Here is a 15945-nt window from a genome sequence, read left to right on the forward strand (position 1 = left end):
GTGTATAATTATTTTATATATATATAAATACACACACATGCTTGTATATATTTAAGAAATATTTTCATGTATATACTGTACATTGATTTATATATAGTATATTATATATAATATTTTATATATAAATAATATTTTTTTCTTAAATATACATGCATGTGTGTGTATTTATATATATATATATATATATATATATATATACACAAAATATATATATTTTAAAATAATTGCACACAGTGCACCCACATATATATGTAAACTTATATTTTGGATGCGATTAATCGTTTGACAGCCCTAGTTTTTAGCACAACCATGTAACATTAATTGAATTCTTTTTATTTCAGATCCACCCAATATCTGCTAACACTATTTTGATGGTCCCCCAACTGACATTTTACTGATTATAAGTAACTCGAACCCGAACACCTAACCTCACAGTCTACCAATACTCAGAGTTAGTTGACATTGTTGCAAAGTTAACTGTCAACTAACTCTGTGTATTGGTAGACTAGTAGAATGTCTAAAGTGAACCGTTGAAATTGGTGTTACCCAAGCAATGTGTTCCAGACTGCCACAAATCAAAAGTCTGGCTACACAAGACAGTCGTGTTTTACAAAGGGTGCAGATACAGTACACAACGAACCTCGGAGGGGCTACGTGGGAACCTGCTGATGACATCCTGTAAGGCTTCTGTCAAGTAACAGCACTGCTGTTTCAGGCTGATCAGAAAGTTAAGAAAATCTTCACTCCTGAGGAAAAGAAGACATTTCACAAATGAAACCCTTTGTTCAAGAACTTAAATGTCTAGTTAAACAGACATTCCACTTCCTCTATGTTTCGCCTTTACATAATGGAGTGCTGAATGGATTGGATAATGTATTTCTGTAAAGAAAAGGATAAAATAATAAAATAAAATAAAATAAAAAAGAATTAGAATTTTAGCACTTAGCCAATGTTTTTTTTAATGGTCTTTTGGTTAAATGCTTGAAATAAGGTTTATATCACTATTATATTTATATATTTATATTAGGTCTGTGCAAAAATTAATTGCGATTAATCGAATCCAAAATAAAAGTCTGTGTTTACATAATATTTTTGTGTGTGCTGTATATAATTATTTTGTATATATAAATACACACAAATGCATGTATATATTTAAGATAATGTGTTATTCATATATAAAATATTTATATTTATATAATTTAGATTATGTATTTATATATATATATATATATATATATATATATACAGAATTTAAGCGCAAATAATTCTTAAATATATACATGCATGCATAGGTATTTATATATACAAAATAATTATATACAGCACACACAAATATATTATGTAAACTCAGACTTTTATTTTGGATGCGATTAATCGCAATTAATTTTTGCACAGCCCTAATTTATATATTATATTTTTTTAAAGCGTTTTTTTACTACGGTTGCCAACAAGTGGCTAAATAGGACTACAGAGATTGTCAGGAACATTACACAACATCAGCCGAACATCTACTCACTAGTTCGCTTTAACAGCCTCACTCATTTTTAGGAAAAATTTAATAAAAAACAACAAAAAAATTGCAAAAGACAAATATTGAAAGCTGAAGCAAATGTTTCATTAATGACCAGTTTGTGGACCGTATTCTTGGCGCACTTCTGCTATCACTTACAATTTCAAACTCCTGTAATGGCTCACACATACCATGCGATGTTGATAGTGTTATCTTAACGGGGCATTTCCCCAAGCAGCCGTTTTCTTCTCCTAACACTCTGTCAGAGCCCGTGGTAAACATTGTCAGTCGCTGTGGAGTTACTATCTTCTCCAGGACGGAGAGATGGGCTCGGAGCGTCACTTTGTTAGTTTTTCTATGACTGAATGAGTGATAGGCTCTAGTGGGACGACTAAGTGCTGGGTTAATGCCACCGTCCCAACAGGCACCGTGAGCAGATCCATCAAATTGTATCAGGGCACGTATGCTGGGTATTAATTACAATTTAAATAATTCAACCACTCAAAATAAACAATTAAAGTTAAACCTATTAATAATATTTGTAAATCATCTTCGCCTTAGTATCAAAGCTACACATTAGAGCTATCTGCCGGAAACAACTTATGAACTCTTGTGAAAGCGGCAGTGCTTATGTTTACATACATCCCATTAGGCAGGAAATAAACTGTGGCGTTGAATTTCACTGTAACTATATCCTTTTAATGTGTGTTTACGGAGGACCTATCAGAAGAGGATTTAACCGCATAATTTACTGTGTGTCCGTCTGCCCTCTCTGTACCTCCCTGACATTGAATAAAGAAATTACAGATTGATTACGTTCATTAAGCGTGGACTTTAAAGTCAAACATGGCCGCCATGCCGCCTACCCACCGTCATCCGTCAGAGCCCGGAGCGTGCAGAAACGGCACTAGTTCATTTCTCACCTTATAAATCATTACTAGAGCTTAAACCATTAAGACAGGCTTACATGGAAGCCTTGTTAAGACACAGTTGTCCTGCTACGAGTTTCGCACGGGGAAACTGTCCTTAGGACTCCATAACTGATGATGAATGAATAAATATGGTTTGAATTTGATGTAGATACAAAAACATACAATAAAGTTCAGTTTAGTTTTAGGCTTGATGAGCTTTACCCAATGTCTATGTTATTAAGAGGCGTCAGGGTGTCCAGATCTACTTTATCAAGGTGCATCTGCTCCATGGCGCTGAGAATCTTCTTTTGATCCTCAGGATCAGTTACACCAATCTACAAAGAGATAGAGAGCTGATTTATCAATGTAAACAACATTTTATGGGATGGATGTGCGCATGTGTCTGTGTGAGAACAATAAAAACACACATTTTTTTTTGTTTAAATATAACTGTAATCGATATCTCTTATATCTTGTCTGTCTTGCATATATTTATTTCATAATTATACTAGCGACACAGTGACTGTGTTACTTCTCAAGCAGAACAGGTCATGTGACATAACCAAAGCCAAAATCCAATCTTACTTAAAATCAAATAGTATTATTTTACTGCCTTACAAGCACTTTATCTCCATTCAGTATAGGTCTATCCACTAAATTTGTAAGTGTTTGTTGTTCTTGCTATCTTTTAAATGTTTGATCTACATACCTTTTCCAAATCCCCCTTCTCCATGATCAACAAGTCGCTCCAAGTGACATCATGATCCTGCCAGTGTAAAAATAAACAGGTGTAGGAGACATTGGAGAACTGAAACTTAAAAATGCACATTTGCTAGACAATATTTACCTTTATTTTTTCTTTTACAATGCAGGTCTACAGTGTGACCATATTTTGGCAGTATAATTTAATACAAAAAAACTTCACAGATCAAATATTATATCGATTCTATTTTAAAGTGTAACAAAATAAATCGACTGGCTCACCACCATGATGTCTGAGAGATAATCCAGACTCAGACCATGCAGCAGCAGTTCAATATCACTCAGCTTAGAAGAACTGTAAGATTAAGCCCAAAAAAATGAACAGTCAATACCAATATCAATATCTGAGCTCAACTGTTTTAATATTGATTTGTAAGTCTATTAAATGTATAGTGAGTACCAGAATATACTATCCATCTATTTTTACTTATGCTCAAAAAGGTTACATTTATCTAACCAAAAATAAAGTAGAAGTGTAAAATGTTATTACAAATTAAAATAACGTTTGCCATTTTAATAAATGTTATTCCTATGATGGCAACGCTGATTTTCAGCATCATTACTCCAGTCTTCGGTGGCACGATCCTTCAGAAATCATTCTACTATACTGATTTGCTGCTCAAGAAACTACATGAGGAAAGTTATTTATTTTCAGTCACCACTAGAGGGTGTCACAAGCCAAGTCACAGACACAGAGGCTCACCTCTCTTTGCAGGCAGAGGAAGAATCAGGGTTTCGTTTGAGACATTTAAACAGTGCCTCAGCTTTGGATTGTGCATTGGCATTTGCAGTAGAGAGCTCTGGAGAATCAAGGATCCTGGAGATCTGAAGGAGCACAACTTTAATATTATTCTCAAAAGCAAGAGTCATGTTTAAATTTTTTTTTTTTTTTATAGCTGTTTGTGATGTAAAAAAGGTCTGCAAAGTCTGTTTTCAGACTCTTAGAGAAACAAGGTGATGTGCTATGTATATTATGAGAAAATTGAGAATGAGAATGCATGTAAACATATTGTGGAAGGGAAATTACGAAATAGCACAATAGGGGCATTCTACCTGTAGTCTAAAAATGACATGTCTATGATTTCTGACATTAGAGTTTACAGCAGGTCAGAAGGTGACCTACCTCAGGGTAATTGAACACTTTGGCCATGTCAGATGCAGTCTTCCCTGTTTTGGTTTTGATGGACTTATCAGCTCCTAGTTGAAGCAGTTTCAACACGGCACCTTCGTGTCCATACTGCACTGCTGTTATGAGGGCCTGCTCCATCAGAACAACATTACAGTGGATGCCAGGGAACAAAATATTAGAAGCTATTAAAAGATATATTCATCTTTTCTGAAGACATCTGCTTAACTGACTATAATGCAGTGCAGATTATAGAAAATATAGAGACAGTTGTACTCTATGTCTATTAACCTGACTTCTGATAATCACAGCCATTATTGATGGTCTTACCGTTTGTCCGTTATCGTTCTGAAAGTTCAGCTCTGCTCCATGTGACACCAGCAAATTAATCAGCTGACAATAGCCATCTCTGGCAGCCAGCATCAGACACGTCATACTGGACCTGAACAAAGGCCAAAAACAAGAGAACTGGCAGATGTGACTGTGATCACGCTGCTGGTACGAATCACACGTACAGGGGATATGTTCTCTGCCACATTTGGATTTAACACGAGTCATTTATTGCAATAAACTGTGGAATTGATAGAAGCAAAGTGTAATAAACTAAGCCTAGTGGCTTTTTGCTATAGTCAACATCTTAAAGTAAACCTGCAGAGTGTTCTGGAAGTTTCATGAAAACAATATCTGAAATAACACCAAATGAAACCATTGAGAATGAGAGAACACACAGAAATCATGCCCCTTCAGATTTTTTAACCAATTGGACTTTAAAAGCATCTAGGGCTGTCAATAATGATTATTTTGACGATTAATTGGTTATTTTTTTGTGGTGATAAAAATAGACCCTTAGAAAAAGGTCAAATAATGCGGTTCATAGATTCTCATCCACTCCGAGGGATGCACCACTGCCGACATTTTTCCGGATACTCAACAGGTAAATCTAGGATTTTATTAATTAATCAAGGAAACATGACAGCCCTAAAAGCAACTTCTACACATTTTTACTGAAAAATTTGCGCAAATAATTGTAGTCAGTCTTATTTTAGTATCATTTAGATACTATTATAGTTATTAAATATTCAGAATTTTCCATTTTCTTTTTTTAAAGTCTAAAACACCGAATCAGAACAAAACTAATCTTTTGTAACTGCATTACAAAGATAACTAATATATATATATTAGATTGCAATTTTTAAATGGAGGCCTCCTTGCATGCTAAACAAAAATGTACATCTAGGAGAAAAAGTATGACAGTTCTTAAAGAACTACTAAAATGTTAGTCATGTCTGATCTTGCTTAGAGCGCCAAGTGAATACGGACAACCACTAAAGCCCCCCTCATAAAAACAGGTGCATGACGGCCCTGTTTGTAAATCACCCCTTGAACGAAACCTCCATTTAGAAAAATCAAATCACCATAAAGAGTCAAACTGTGCCAAAGTAAACAAAGACAAAAACATTTTACATCTAGCTTAGGACAATCCATTCCCTGCAAAAAGCAAAAGAGGAACTTTCTAGTCATCTGTGCTAAGAGCTTGCGTCACTGTTGTAAATAAACACTTTTATCTAAAGATCGCAGTGTCAAACATCACACCTTAATTCTATGGGAAAATCCTGAGGCTATTAATCAACATGGGTGGCATTTCCCAGAGAAGGTGATGGTGGTGAACTGAACTCTACTGCACAGGTGAGCAAGGGCACCATCATTCTTCATCTTGACATTATCACCTCACTATCTACGCATTTCCCCTTCAGTGACTGTATTTGTGACAAATGTGTATGGTCTTAAAAGTATTTTCCCAGGCTGTCCTTCTACCAAAACCAAGGGAGCAATTAAACTTATTGAATCAATAAAACGATTCTAATTGCTGTAAACAGGGTTATACTATGGGTACGAATCACGATCATAATTTTCAAGCATTTACATAACTGGGAGTTAGTAAGAAGCAGTTATAAATGCTTCTCATGTACTAAACTAAGGCCCCGTCCACACTACTGCGTTTTTGTTTAAAAACGGAGAATTAAAACGAAAACGATCTCCGTCCACACTAGCGTTTTACCTGCGTATTAGAAATGATCTCTGTCCACACTAAAACGACTGAAAACGCGGATCACGTGACCATTCACCAACACTGGGCATGCGCGCGCCGATGTAAACAGTGGTTGGCGAATCAGGGAAGGACACGTCATGACTGATAACACCCAATCATAGAGCCGAGCGTGAGCCTCTGCGTCATCGTTTGTAAACTCCTCCGTTTTGTCTCGTCCACACTAAAACGCCCTCTGGAGATTCAAAACGCAGCTGCAGCGTTTCTAAACTTCTCCATTTTAGGTCTTTGTTTTTCCCGTTTTAGTCTGGACGGGAGGTGCAAACATAGCAAAAGGTCTCCGTTTTTAAACGAAAACGCAGTAGTGTGGACGGGGCCTAAAATTAGAATAATTTGGAACAGCATATGCTTGTCAGCATTGAAGCGTAAAAGCCTCACTGGGAACATCATTAAATAAACTACATGAATGAAAGGAAGAGGCACCAGCAGAAGTCTTGAAAAATTAGCCCATCAAAATATGTTTTCTGTAAGGCCACATGGGCCCAGTGACTTTTAAAGCCTGAAACATCCTGTACTCTATGGAAGGACATGAATGCAAATGCTACACAAGCTCAATATTATATGTTGTTGCATTTCAAAAAGTCTGCAATTGACAACTTGAAGCAAGTATGCATGAGATAAGTGGTTATAAATGACTTTCTTCAGTGAAACAATATGATATTTTGATAAATGTCTAGTGTTTTTTTAACGAAAGTCAAAGGAATCCAATGTTTTGGACCCCACCGACTTTCTTGTACGGAGAAAAACAGTTGAAACATTATTCAAAATATCATCTTTTGTGTTCTGCAGAAGGAATAAAGTTATACAGGGTTGGAACAACATGCAGTTATGGTTAAAGCTACACTGTGTGATTTTTACCCCCATCTAGTGGTGAAAAGATATATGACCATCCAGTGAATATTAGTTCCTGTTCCTCTCAATTCCGATTTCGTTTTAACTCCTACGGTGGCCAATGTAGCTTGAATTAACGGGTATGTCCCTCTTTGGCTAACATACTTTCAAGATGGAGGGGGAACATGGCGACCGACATTAGAACCCCTTACCCGTATGTATTTTCAATGGCATATTATACACCTACGAGAATACTTTATTACTTGAACGAAGTAAATATGAAGTCAATTTTTGGAAGAACTAAGAGTTACACAGTGTAGCTTTAAGCAAATGACTATTTCAATTTGAGTACACTATCTTTAAGCAAGTTTATAGCAAGGTTGAAAACAGTGATGCGCTTCACTCTGAAACATGCAGCACAACAGATTATGTAATTATTCAATTAAAATTGCAGCCTTCGAAGAATATTGCGATTTCAGTTTGTGCAACCCCCTTTATTTGAGTTACACTTTATCAACAAGAAACTCCCTTCACTTACCGTTTGAGACATCCTGGCATACACATTTTTGAGAGCTGTTTGGTGCAGTTAGATGATCCCATTATCTATATTATATATATTATGTAATCAGAGACATAATGCATGCAAATTAAAACGACTCACCCCAATACCATAATCACAATGTTACATGAGGTGACGCATTTTAAACATCTATTATATGCCTGTGATTTCACATTTGAAATACAAAAATGTAAAATTCTAGTCTCAGCAATTTCAAATAATGAAATCTCAACTAATCTGAAACAGACCCCCTTCCCCAAATGATGTCTGGCTTAGTCTAAGCATGCTGTTTGTTAACAAAAAGATTTAGGGAAATGCAGCTGCTGCATATTGTAGGTTACTGTATGCGTGGAGGACTGAGAGGGCAGAGGAAGAGGATGAACCTTTGACAGGCCCAACGTCTCCCTGTACCTTGTTAACGAACTTTAAATATTTTGTCTGGATGGGGAAACAATCACTTTCTCACCAGTCAAGTGAGCAACATGCTTGTTGACACTCCATATCATGTGAGCGGTTTGGGTGACAGATGATAAGCAGCTGGAGGCTGCCCTGAAAAATGCACTATTGGAGTACACATCACCTCCCAAACAGAGTTGTTTAAAACACTGTCTGGCCATTGTTAATGTTTTGTAGCTGGTGGGAGCATTTTTTCACATATTCTCAATCAACCGGGCTAGACAGTGCTTGCGACTATTTATTATTCATTTTGAAATGCATGTGGATGAGATGAAGGATCATAGTCTTTTTAAATTTAATTATGTAATCATTGGTTTAAACAATCAAAGGCCACCCGGATTGACCACGACAACATTTTCTAGTAATTTGTAATTTAGTGAATAAGGATTTTAAGAATTATCATTACTCAAATGCTACCCCCCAAAAAAATCATTGGAGAGCTTGGCATAACAACAGTGTATATTTATTACTTTTACATACTTTTAAAACTAGGTATATATCCAGATCCTTAAAGTCTGTAGGAATTGTATTTATTCTTATTTTAATGCTTTTTTTTACCTTGAGGCCCCCTGGTTGAGAACCACTGAACTAAATGTGCACTTTTAATTCTAGTATAGCATGCAATGGAGAAATGAATAAAACTGATAATCACCAAGGCAATTAATGTGAGAGATCACTGTAGTCAACATGAATATTTTTCGTAAACGCCAAAGATTGTAAAATTAAATTTTTCCAAAGTGTTTGTTTTACTCTGAGACTGAAAATGGCCCTCCATAATATACAAACTATAAAGGTTGACAACATCATAAATGAGATTTAAAGGTCCCGTTCTTCATGTTTTTTGAAGCTTTGATTGTGTTTACAGTGTGCAATAAAACATGTTCATGTTTCGCGTGTAAAAAAACATTACCACTGTTTTCACTGTCCAAAAAACGGCCCGATGACTTCCTTGTACTATGAAGTCATTCCTTAAAGGGTTAGTTCACCCAAAAATGAAAATTAAGTCATTAATTACTCACCCCCATGCTGTACCTACCCCGTAAGACCTTCGTTCGTCTTCGGAACACAAATAAAGATATTTTTGATTAAATTTGAGAGCTGTATAACGAGACTTCCTTAGATTTCCACGACGCATGCGCGAGAACTGAACTGAAGTAGTGTAAGGAGATCGCAAATCTCGCGCATGCGTCGTGGAAATCTAAGGAAGTCTCGTTTCTGGCCTACAAGGAAGAAAATGAATAGTCGAATAAACTCGTTATTTTTGTTTGTTTTTTCGCACAAAAAGTATTCTCGTCGCTTGATAAACATATAGTTGAGCCACGGTAGTCACTTGGGATATTTAAACATTTTCTTCATTGACTTTCTGGGCCGTCAAGAGGCAGTCCCTTAGGAGCCTATGTGGTAGTTATACAGCTCTCAAATTTAATCAAAAATATCTTCATTTGTGTTCCGAAGACGAACGAAGGTCTTACGGGGTTGGTACAGCATGGGGGTGAGTAATTAATGACTTAATTTTCATTTTTGGGTGAACTAACCCTTTAAAACCACTTAACTGTCACCGTCCCACAGGTGGGACGTTTGCCACTATATTTTTAAAACAATAATATCTTAGTAAATACCTTAAATAATATTGACAAACTATATATCATTTGAAAGCTTACAATCTCTAGTTTCCATATTTGGTGACTGATTTTCAAAATATATTACAGAGGAGCCATAATTTATCAATTTAAAACAAGAATATTTTCATACTCATAAGGCGTGTTCAGACCTTTATTTTAAAAAAGCAGTAAACATGAAAAATCATGAAAAAATGGTAGATACCTCAGTTTGTTTTCATGCCAAAAGTTCAAAAGATAGAATCCATTCAATTATTTTGGAAAAAAAAGGTCTGAAAAGTTTGAAATATCAAGAAAAAAATAATAAATTCACCATTTGTGACGTGGCAGCTAGCTATGACTTACATGCGTGTTCTTTGTATGTGTTTCTTAGAGGTTCAATTCATATCAAAATCTGCCAAACTTCCCATGCTACTTCTGAATAGGATCTCTACTTCAGAAATTGTATGAAAATTGTGAAAATAATGGTTCATATCACTCAAAACACGAATGCAAATGCAGACGCCCTTATATGGGCAGTAATGGAGTCTGATTGTGCCCTAGTGAAAAAGTTTGGTACTGCGCTCAAACAAAATCTTACTGAAAGCTCATTTTTTGAGATATCAACCTAAAATTTGAAACACAACTTGTTCAGATTTTTGGCTTTGATTTTTCTGCCATTTTAGAGTAGCCCAGGTTTTGAAAATATACATTTTATGTAAAATATGAATAATTAATATTTTTGCATTGTACATTTCCATAAACTCAAACCTCTATAACTTTTTTTCTGTTTCACTTTCTTAATTTATTTCACTTCTACAAAAATCTGCCAAATGTCTTCTTTAAAACAAGACCAATCATATGTCTATATTCCAAAGCATTCTTGAATTACAACCATTTAAGTTCGAAATGTGCATTTTCATGTCTATTCAAAAAAGGGGGGGGTGACAGTTAACAGGTTAAGAAACACGTAACGAGTTTTGATTGTGCCAGCGGTTCCTGTGTTGTGATTGGACAGCAGCTTATCGCACGTTGCCCTGAAAGGTCACGCCTCTTACCATAAATTGGAGATGGATGCACATCTGAAGTGTTCCTTCTCCGTGGGAGCGCAACAAGACCACGCCCCCTTTTTTGTGTATTCCTGTGGGTGGAGATTAGTCAAAAAACTATTCTAGTTATGTCATTAAAAAAGGAAGTAGAGGGATGTAGTCCAATCCGGCCGTTCGCTGTAGGCTTTGAAAGGGGACTTCTGTTAAATAAACTATCTCGCTAGGCATTGAACTTTGAGCTTTATAATTTTACAGGTATTATTTATGCTCTCACAGCAACATTACATACTAACTAAAGTTTGAAAATGGAATCGCGAAGAACGGGACCTTTAAAGGTACCATTTTACTCCATGTCAGTGGCTTGCCCCTTTAATCGCGAATAGTAAAGTGCCCATTTGGTTGTATTGCGGTGGCCCCTGGAACGTGATTTCAGCCCTGTGGAGGTCTGTGCACGCCACTGTCCGTTAGCCATGTCATGTCAATTAGTATACATAAATGAATAACATTTGACTCATAAAATTGATCAGCCTGAACCCCAACTGCATGCTACGGAGGAGCAGTCACACCTGCAAAAGACCTTTCCTACCTGTTGCAGACATTCGGGTCAGCGCTGCGACTGAGCAGCAGAGCCACACACCTGGTGATCATCTCTTCTGAGGCAGACGTCGCTGTGCAAGCAGCCATCAGGACTGTATAGTGGTCTGTGTATGGAAGTTTATGGAAAAAAACACACACATACCATTTCATAATCAATTAATAATTCTAACAAATATTCTCCAATGGTAATTGTTCATATCACAGGATGGACATACGTCATGCGAGTTTCACATGGCCTAATGTTGTTCGACACTGGTCACGTATCCGACCGGGAGCAGTTCTACTTATAATGTTGTGTTGTTGCAGAAAGGAGACCCATCTATGTAAGGAGTTTGTGTGTTGTGATGATAGCTGCGTTTAGACTGCAGGAGCAGGTCTGCTTGGGAGTAGGATACAGACACAGTTTAGTTGCGTCTGCGGTGGAGCACGAAAATAAATAAAGCTCCAGTGTTGGGCCAACGCAATGACGCCAGCACCACGCTCTGTATACCCCCATTATCAATCACTTCTACATTCTTCCCCTTCTGTGCGGAACACAGACCAGGAAGTGGCAGCTGCATTCACATTTAATTATTTCCCGTCTAAGCCTGCAGCTTCAGTTGCTCGAGACCCCCTCTGGAACTCCCCCTCCATCTCTTCCCAGTGGACACAGCGGAAGTGTCTACATCGCTTCAGTCGCTCATGTGCCGACATTTCACCTTGACCAACACATGTATTCAATTTTGGAAAAAAAAAAAATTAAGAAAGACAATGTGTAAACCAAAAAAAACGCCAGCAGATTAATTACACGTTACAATAGTTCGGCATGTGCGTCACAAACATTAAGTAATTGCAGATGAAGGACACTAAGGCTAGCACGTGGGTTGAAATCAAAAGAATGTAACCAACTTCAACGTTAAGCGTATTAATGAAAACCAAACTATTCCCCCTGAAGGATTAAGTCTAGCCATGCTCTTTTGATTTGGTATCATTGGGTTCCTTCCCGGTGGCTGATGCAAAACCCCATCCTCTCCAATAAAAACCCACAAGAGTCAAAGGAAGGCCATGTGGTGCAATGGCAGACTGACAGCACCTGCTTTCACCTTATCAAACTAAACCTTTGACCTTAAATCCTTAAAGGTTCACAGTGTAGTAGACCTTTATGCACCTGATAAGTTACTAATGGCATTGTAAAAATGCTCTATTTGCAGATAGCTATGGTTTACCCAAGAAAAAAACTGGTCTATAACAGGAAAAAAGGCCAGTTGCACTTGTGGTTTTAGCCACTTCAAAGCTTCTGAAAAATACTAAAGGTTTAGTGCCCTTAACACACACTAGATCTAATGGCGTTTCGAAGCATATCCAATCATTCATTATGTTCACGAACTAATGTAACCCAAAATCATGATTAAGGAAAACTTTCTGGTCCAAATTCATTTAATTAGATATTACATATAGTTTAGTGGTAAAATTTAAAGTGTTGCATGTATTTTGTGTGTGTATTTTGTAAAATATTGGCAACTGCTTTAAATCAGAATTAATTTAGTCAGTGGGGTCCATCAACGAGATGTAGGGTCTGGTTATTAACATTCTTCAAAATATCATCTTTTGTGTTCAACAGAAGAAAGAAACTCATTCAGGTTTGGAACAACATGAGGGCGAGTAAATGATGAAAAAAAACTTTAATTTTTGGGTGAACTATCCTTTTAAGTAGAAGCACCGCAATTGGCTTTATGCACAGCTGCACTACTTCCTGAACTTCAGCCAGCTCCTTGTTTCCTGTCTGCCATTATTGGACAAATTGATTAATTCAGGTGTGCCTGACCTCAGTAGCAATTATAATCAGACACACCTGAATTAATCAAGTTTGTCCAATAATGCCAGACAGGAAACAAGGAGCTGGCTGAACTTCAGGAAGTAGTGGAGCTGTGCATAAAGTCAATTAAATTATGTTGTGTTAAATACTACTACTAAACAGACATTTAGAAGTTTAATTTAAAGTGCAAAGTATTGAAATGTGTAAATTAAAAGTTTAAAAAGTAAAAAACTAAAAAAAATTATACCTAGATTTTTACAATTGAACACTGACCACACACTGGAAATGTATCATGTAAATACACAAGTGGTCAAGTGCAAAGTGTGTATCCCCTTGTCTCATTTGAGTTTTTGTTAGTAATATGTAGGGAAATAGTGTAAAAGTTTCTAATGAGGATAAAAATCATTTAAAGGGATCATTCACCCAAAAAAGGGTGTTTCTTTCTTCAACTGAACACAAAAGATGATATTTCAAAGAATATTGATAACCACACATGTTAATGGGCACCATTGACTTCCATAGGGGTCAATCAACCGTTTAAGCTCATTTCCGCCACGGAATAAAACAAATCTAAAAGATAATTGTGACTTTTAACAATTGCAAGTATAAAGTCAGAATTGCGAGATGTCAACTAGCTATTGTGAGAAGGAAAAAAGCCAGAAATGTGAGATAAGAAGTCACAATTAACTTTTAAATGGTTTATTCTGTGGAGGAAAAAAGCTTCCATGGTTTGGTTACCAACTTTCAGATTTTAAGTGTCTTATTTTGTGTTAAGCAGAAGAAAGAAATTCATACAGGTTTGGAGCAACCTGAGGGCAAGTGTTGATGATGACGTAATTTTTTGGTGAACTACCATAAAGTGTTAGCACACGCAAAATATCTTAATATCTAGTCTAAACTTGCCATATAAATCTCTGATACACGTACTTGTGATTTTATGAGTGCCTTTTGAGAAACCTTGTTTTGGATTATGGAGAAACTCTCCATTTACCTCTGCTGAAGTTTGCACTTGCGCCATGATCCAGCAGCAGTTCGGTGAGCTCGTAGTGGGCCACATGGACAACGCACATGAGAGGAGTCCAGCCAAAACCAAGCCTCGTCTCCACATCCAGGCCTGTTAAAAGACGAAGAGATGGGCGTATATTTATGTTTTGTAGACTGTCTCGCCATGATAAAAACTATAAAGAACATACCCCCGTCCAAGAGCTCGCGCACCAGGTCGACATTTCCTGCAGTTATGGCTCTTTTCAAGGTGGATACTTTATCTTCTCCATTCAAATGTACTTCCGCTGAGAACTGCCAGCCAGATAAAAAGTTTTTTTAATCATGATAATATTTTGTGTACATTACTATCTTAAACTAAGAGGCCGAATGCTAACCAAAATCTAAAATGGTACGTTAACGTTACACGAGAGTTGGAGGTAAAAAAAAAAATTATTACGTTTACCTCTGCGCGTGTTTTTTTGTTTATATCAGAATATCCAATATCCCACTCGTCGCTACTCCCGTCACTTTCATCACCAGCAGGAAAAGCTGACATGATTTTAATGGACTAGTTATTAGAAGTTCCTGTTCACCCGACTGTGTTCTCGTTAATGTCCCGCGGAATGACGTATGCGGTAGCCACGCCCAGATCTGTATCTTAATGAAACGACCAATCCACAAGTTTCCGAGGGGCGCTCATGTAAAAAAGTAAAGTGGGTGAAACTTCCGGTGAGGCGGCGGAAGTAGCATTCCAATGGTATTTTGTGTGTTAGTTAGCGAAGAGGCTAGCTGTTTTTCGGAGAATTATTTTACTATTTAAAGACGCAAATCTTTGTGAGAGATGTCGTTACGGAGCTCAGGGACAACATGTGCTGTTCGCGGTTGTATGTATAACCGGACTAAACTAATTCAGTGGCTTAAACGGGATTGTTTTGAACATAAGCTGAAAACGAAATCACAGTGATCCTACCAACGACTGAAGTTTCCATCAACCTCCCAAAAGACAACGAATCATCCTGTGTACATTTGTTTAAAATCTTAATATTCTATAAACTCTATCAGCATGTGTTTGGCTGTTCACTACTGATGTTACAGCTAAACTCAGGATCAAAGCCTGTGTTGACAGAATACCAAATGTGCCAGTTAATGTATTCAAGTAGCACATTCATTTATAATTTTGAATAAACTCCAAAGCACAATGACTAAGTGTGTATTTTTTATTTTAATTGTTTGTCAGCTCGCACAACTGTCTGTCAACATGCCTTGATCAGTATTGATTATTAATAATGTTATTATAATACTCCCAATCAACTACTGCGGAGGTAAAGGTACTGTTATTTCACCCTTTTGAATTTCGTTGAGGTTGTGTTCCCACATCGTTAGCTAGTTTGGATCGCTATAACTTGAATGACTGTCAACTGTTGAATGAACGAGTGTCAAGCATGTCAAGTAGCGCATTGTTTACTTCAAACCGGAAGTCGCGCCCACTTTTGACGCAAGGCCTCATGGGGCGTAGGAAACTTGTGGATAGAGAAGTGCGTTCTTCTAATGCACATTCTTCCAGAGCCCATCTTCTAAAATCTATATTTTAAACCACTCTAACCTCATTGTCTAATTTTATTAAAATATATTACAGTTTGTTTTATTTGCTTTGGTACTA

The 15945-nt window shown here is 36.8% G+C and overlaps 1 protein-coding gene across 2 annotated transcripts in view; it reads right to left on the reverse strand.

Annotated features, from left to right (window-relative positions):
* asz1 (ankyrin repeat, SAM and basic leucine zipper domain containing 1) overlaps positions 1-15945 on the reverse strand; it is a 31072-nt gene that overhangs the window by 2750 nt on the left and 12377 nt on the right. The window contains exons 1-11 of one of the 2 annotated variants that reach the window (XM_039683861.2): positions 14749-14938; positions 14495-14597; positions 14293-14415; positions 11496-11610; positions 4640-4751; positions 4307-4441; positions 3887-4008; positions 3406-3478; positions 3131-3187; positions 2644-2756; positions 641-746 (exon numbers count right to left, since the gene is read on the reverse strand). In XM_039683861.2, coding sequence (XP_039539795.2) covers positions 641-746; positions 2644-2756; positions 3131-3187; positions 3406-3478; positions 3887-4008; positions 4307-4441; positions 4640-4751; positions 11496-11610; positions 14293-14415; positions 14495-14597; positions 14749-14841 — 1152 coding nt within the window. In that variant the 5' untranslated portion in view covers positions 14842-14938. Of the gene's footprint in view, positions 1-640; positions 747-2643; positions 2757-3130; positions 3188-3405; positions 3479-3886; positions 4009-4306; positions 4442-4639; positions 4752-11495; positions 11611-14292; positions 14416-14494; positions 14598-14748; positions 14939-15945 lie in introns of those variants that run through there. The other variant, XM_039683863.2, reaches the window with a different exon arrangement.

The sequence above is a fragment of the Pimephales promelas genome, chromosome 10, assembly GCF_988280905.1.
Source record: "Pimephales promelas chromosome 10, fPimPro1.hap1.1, whole genome shotgun sequence".
Taxonomy (NCBI): domain Eukaryota; kingdom Metazoa; phylum Chordata; class Actinopteri; order Cypriniformes; family Leuciscidae; genus Pimephales; species Pimephales promelas.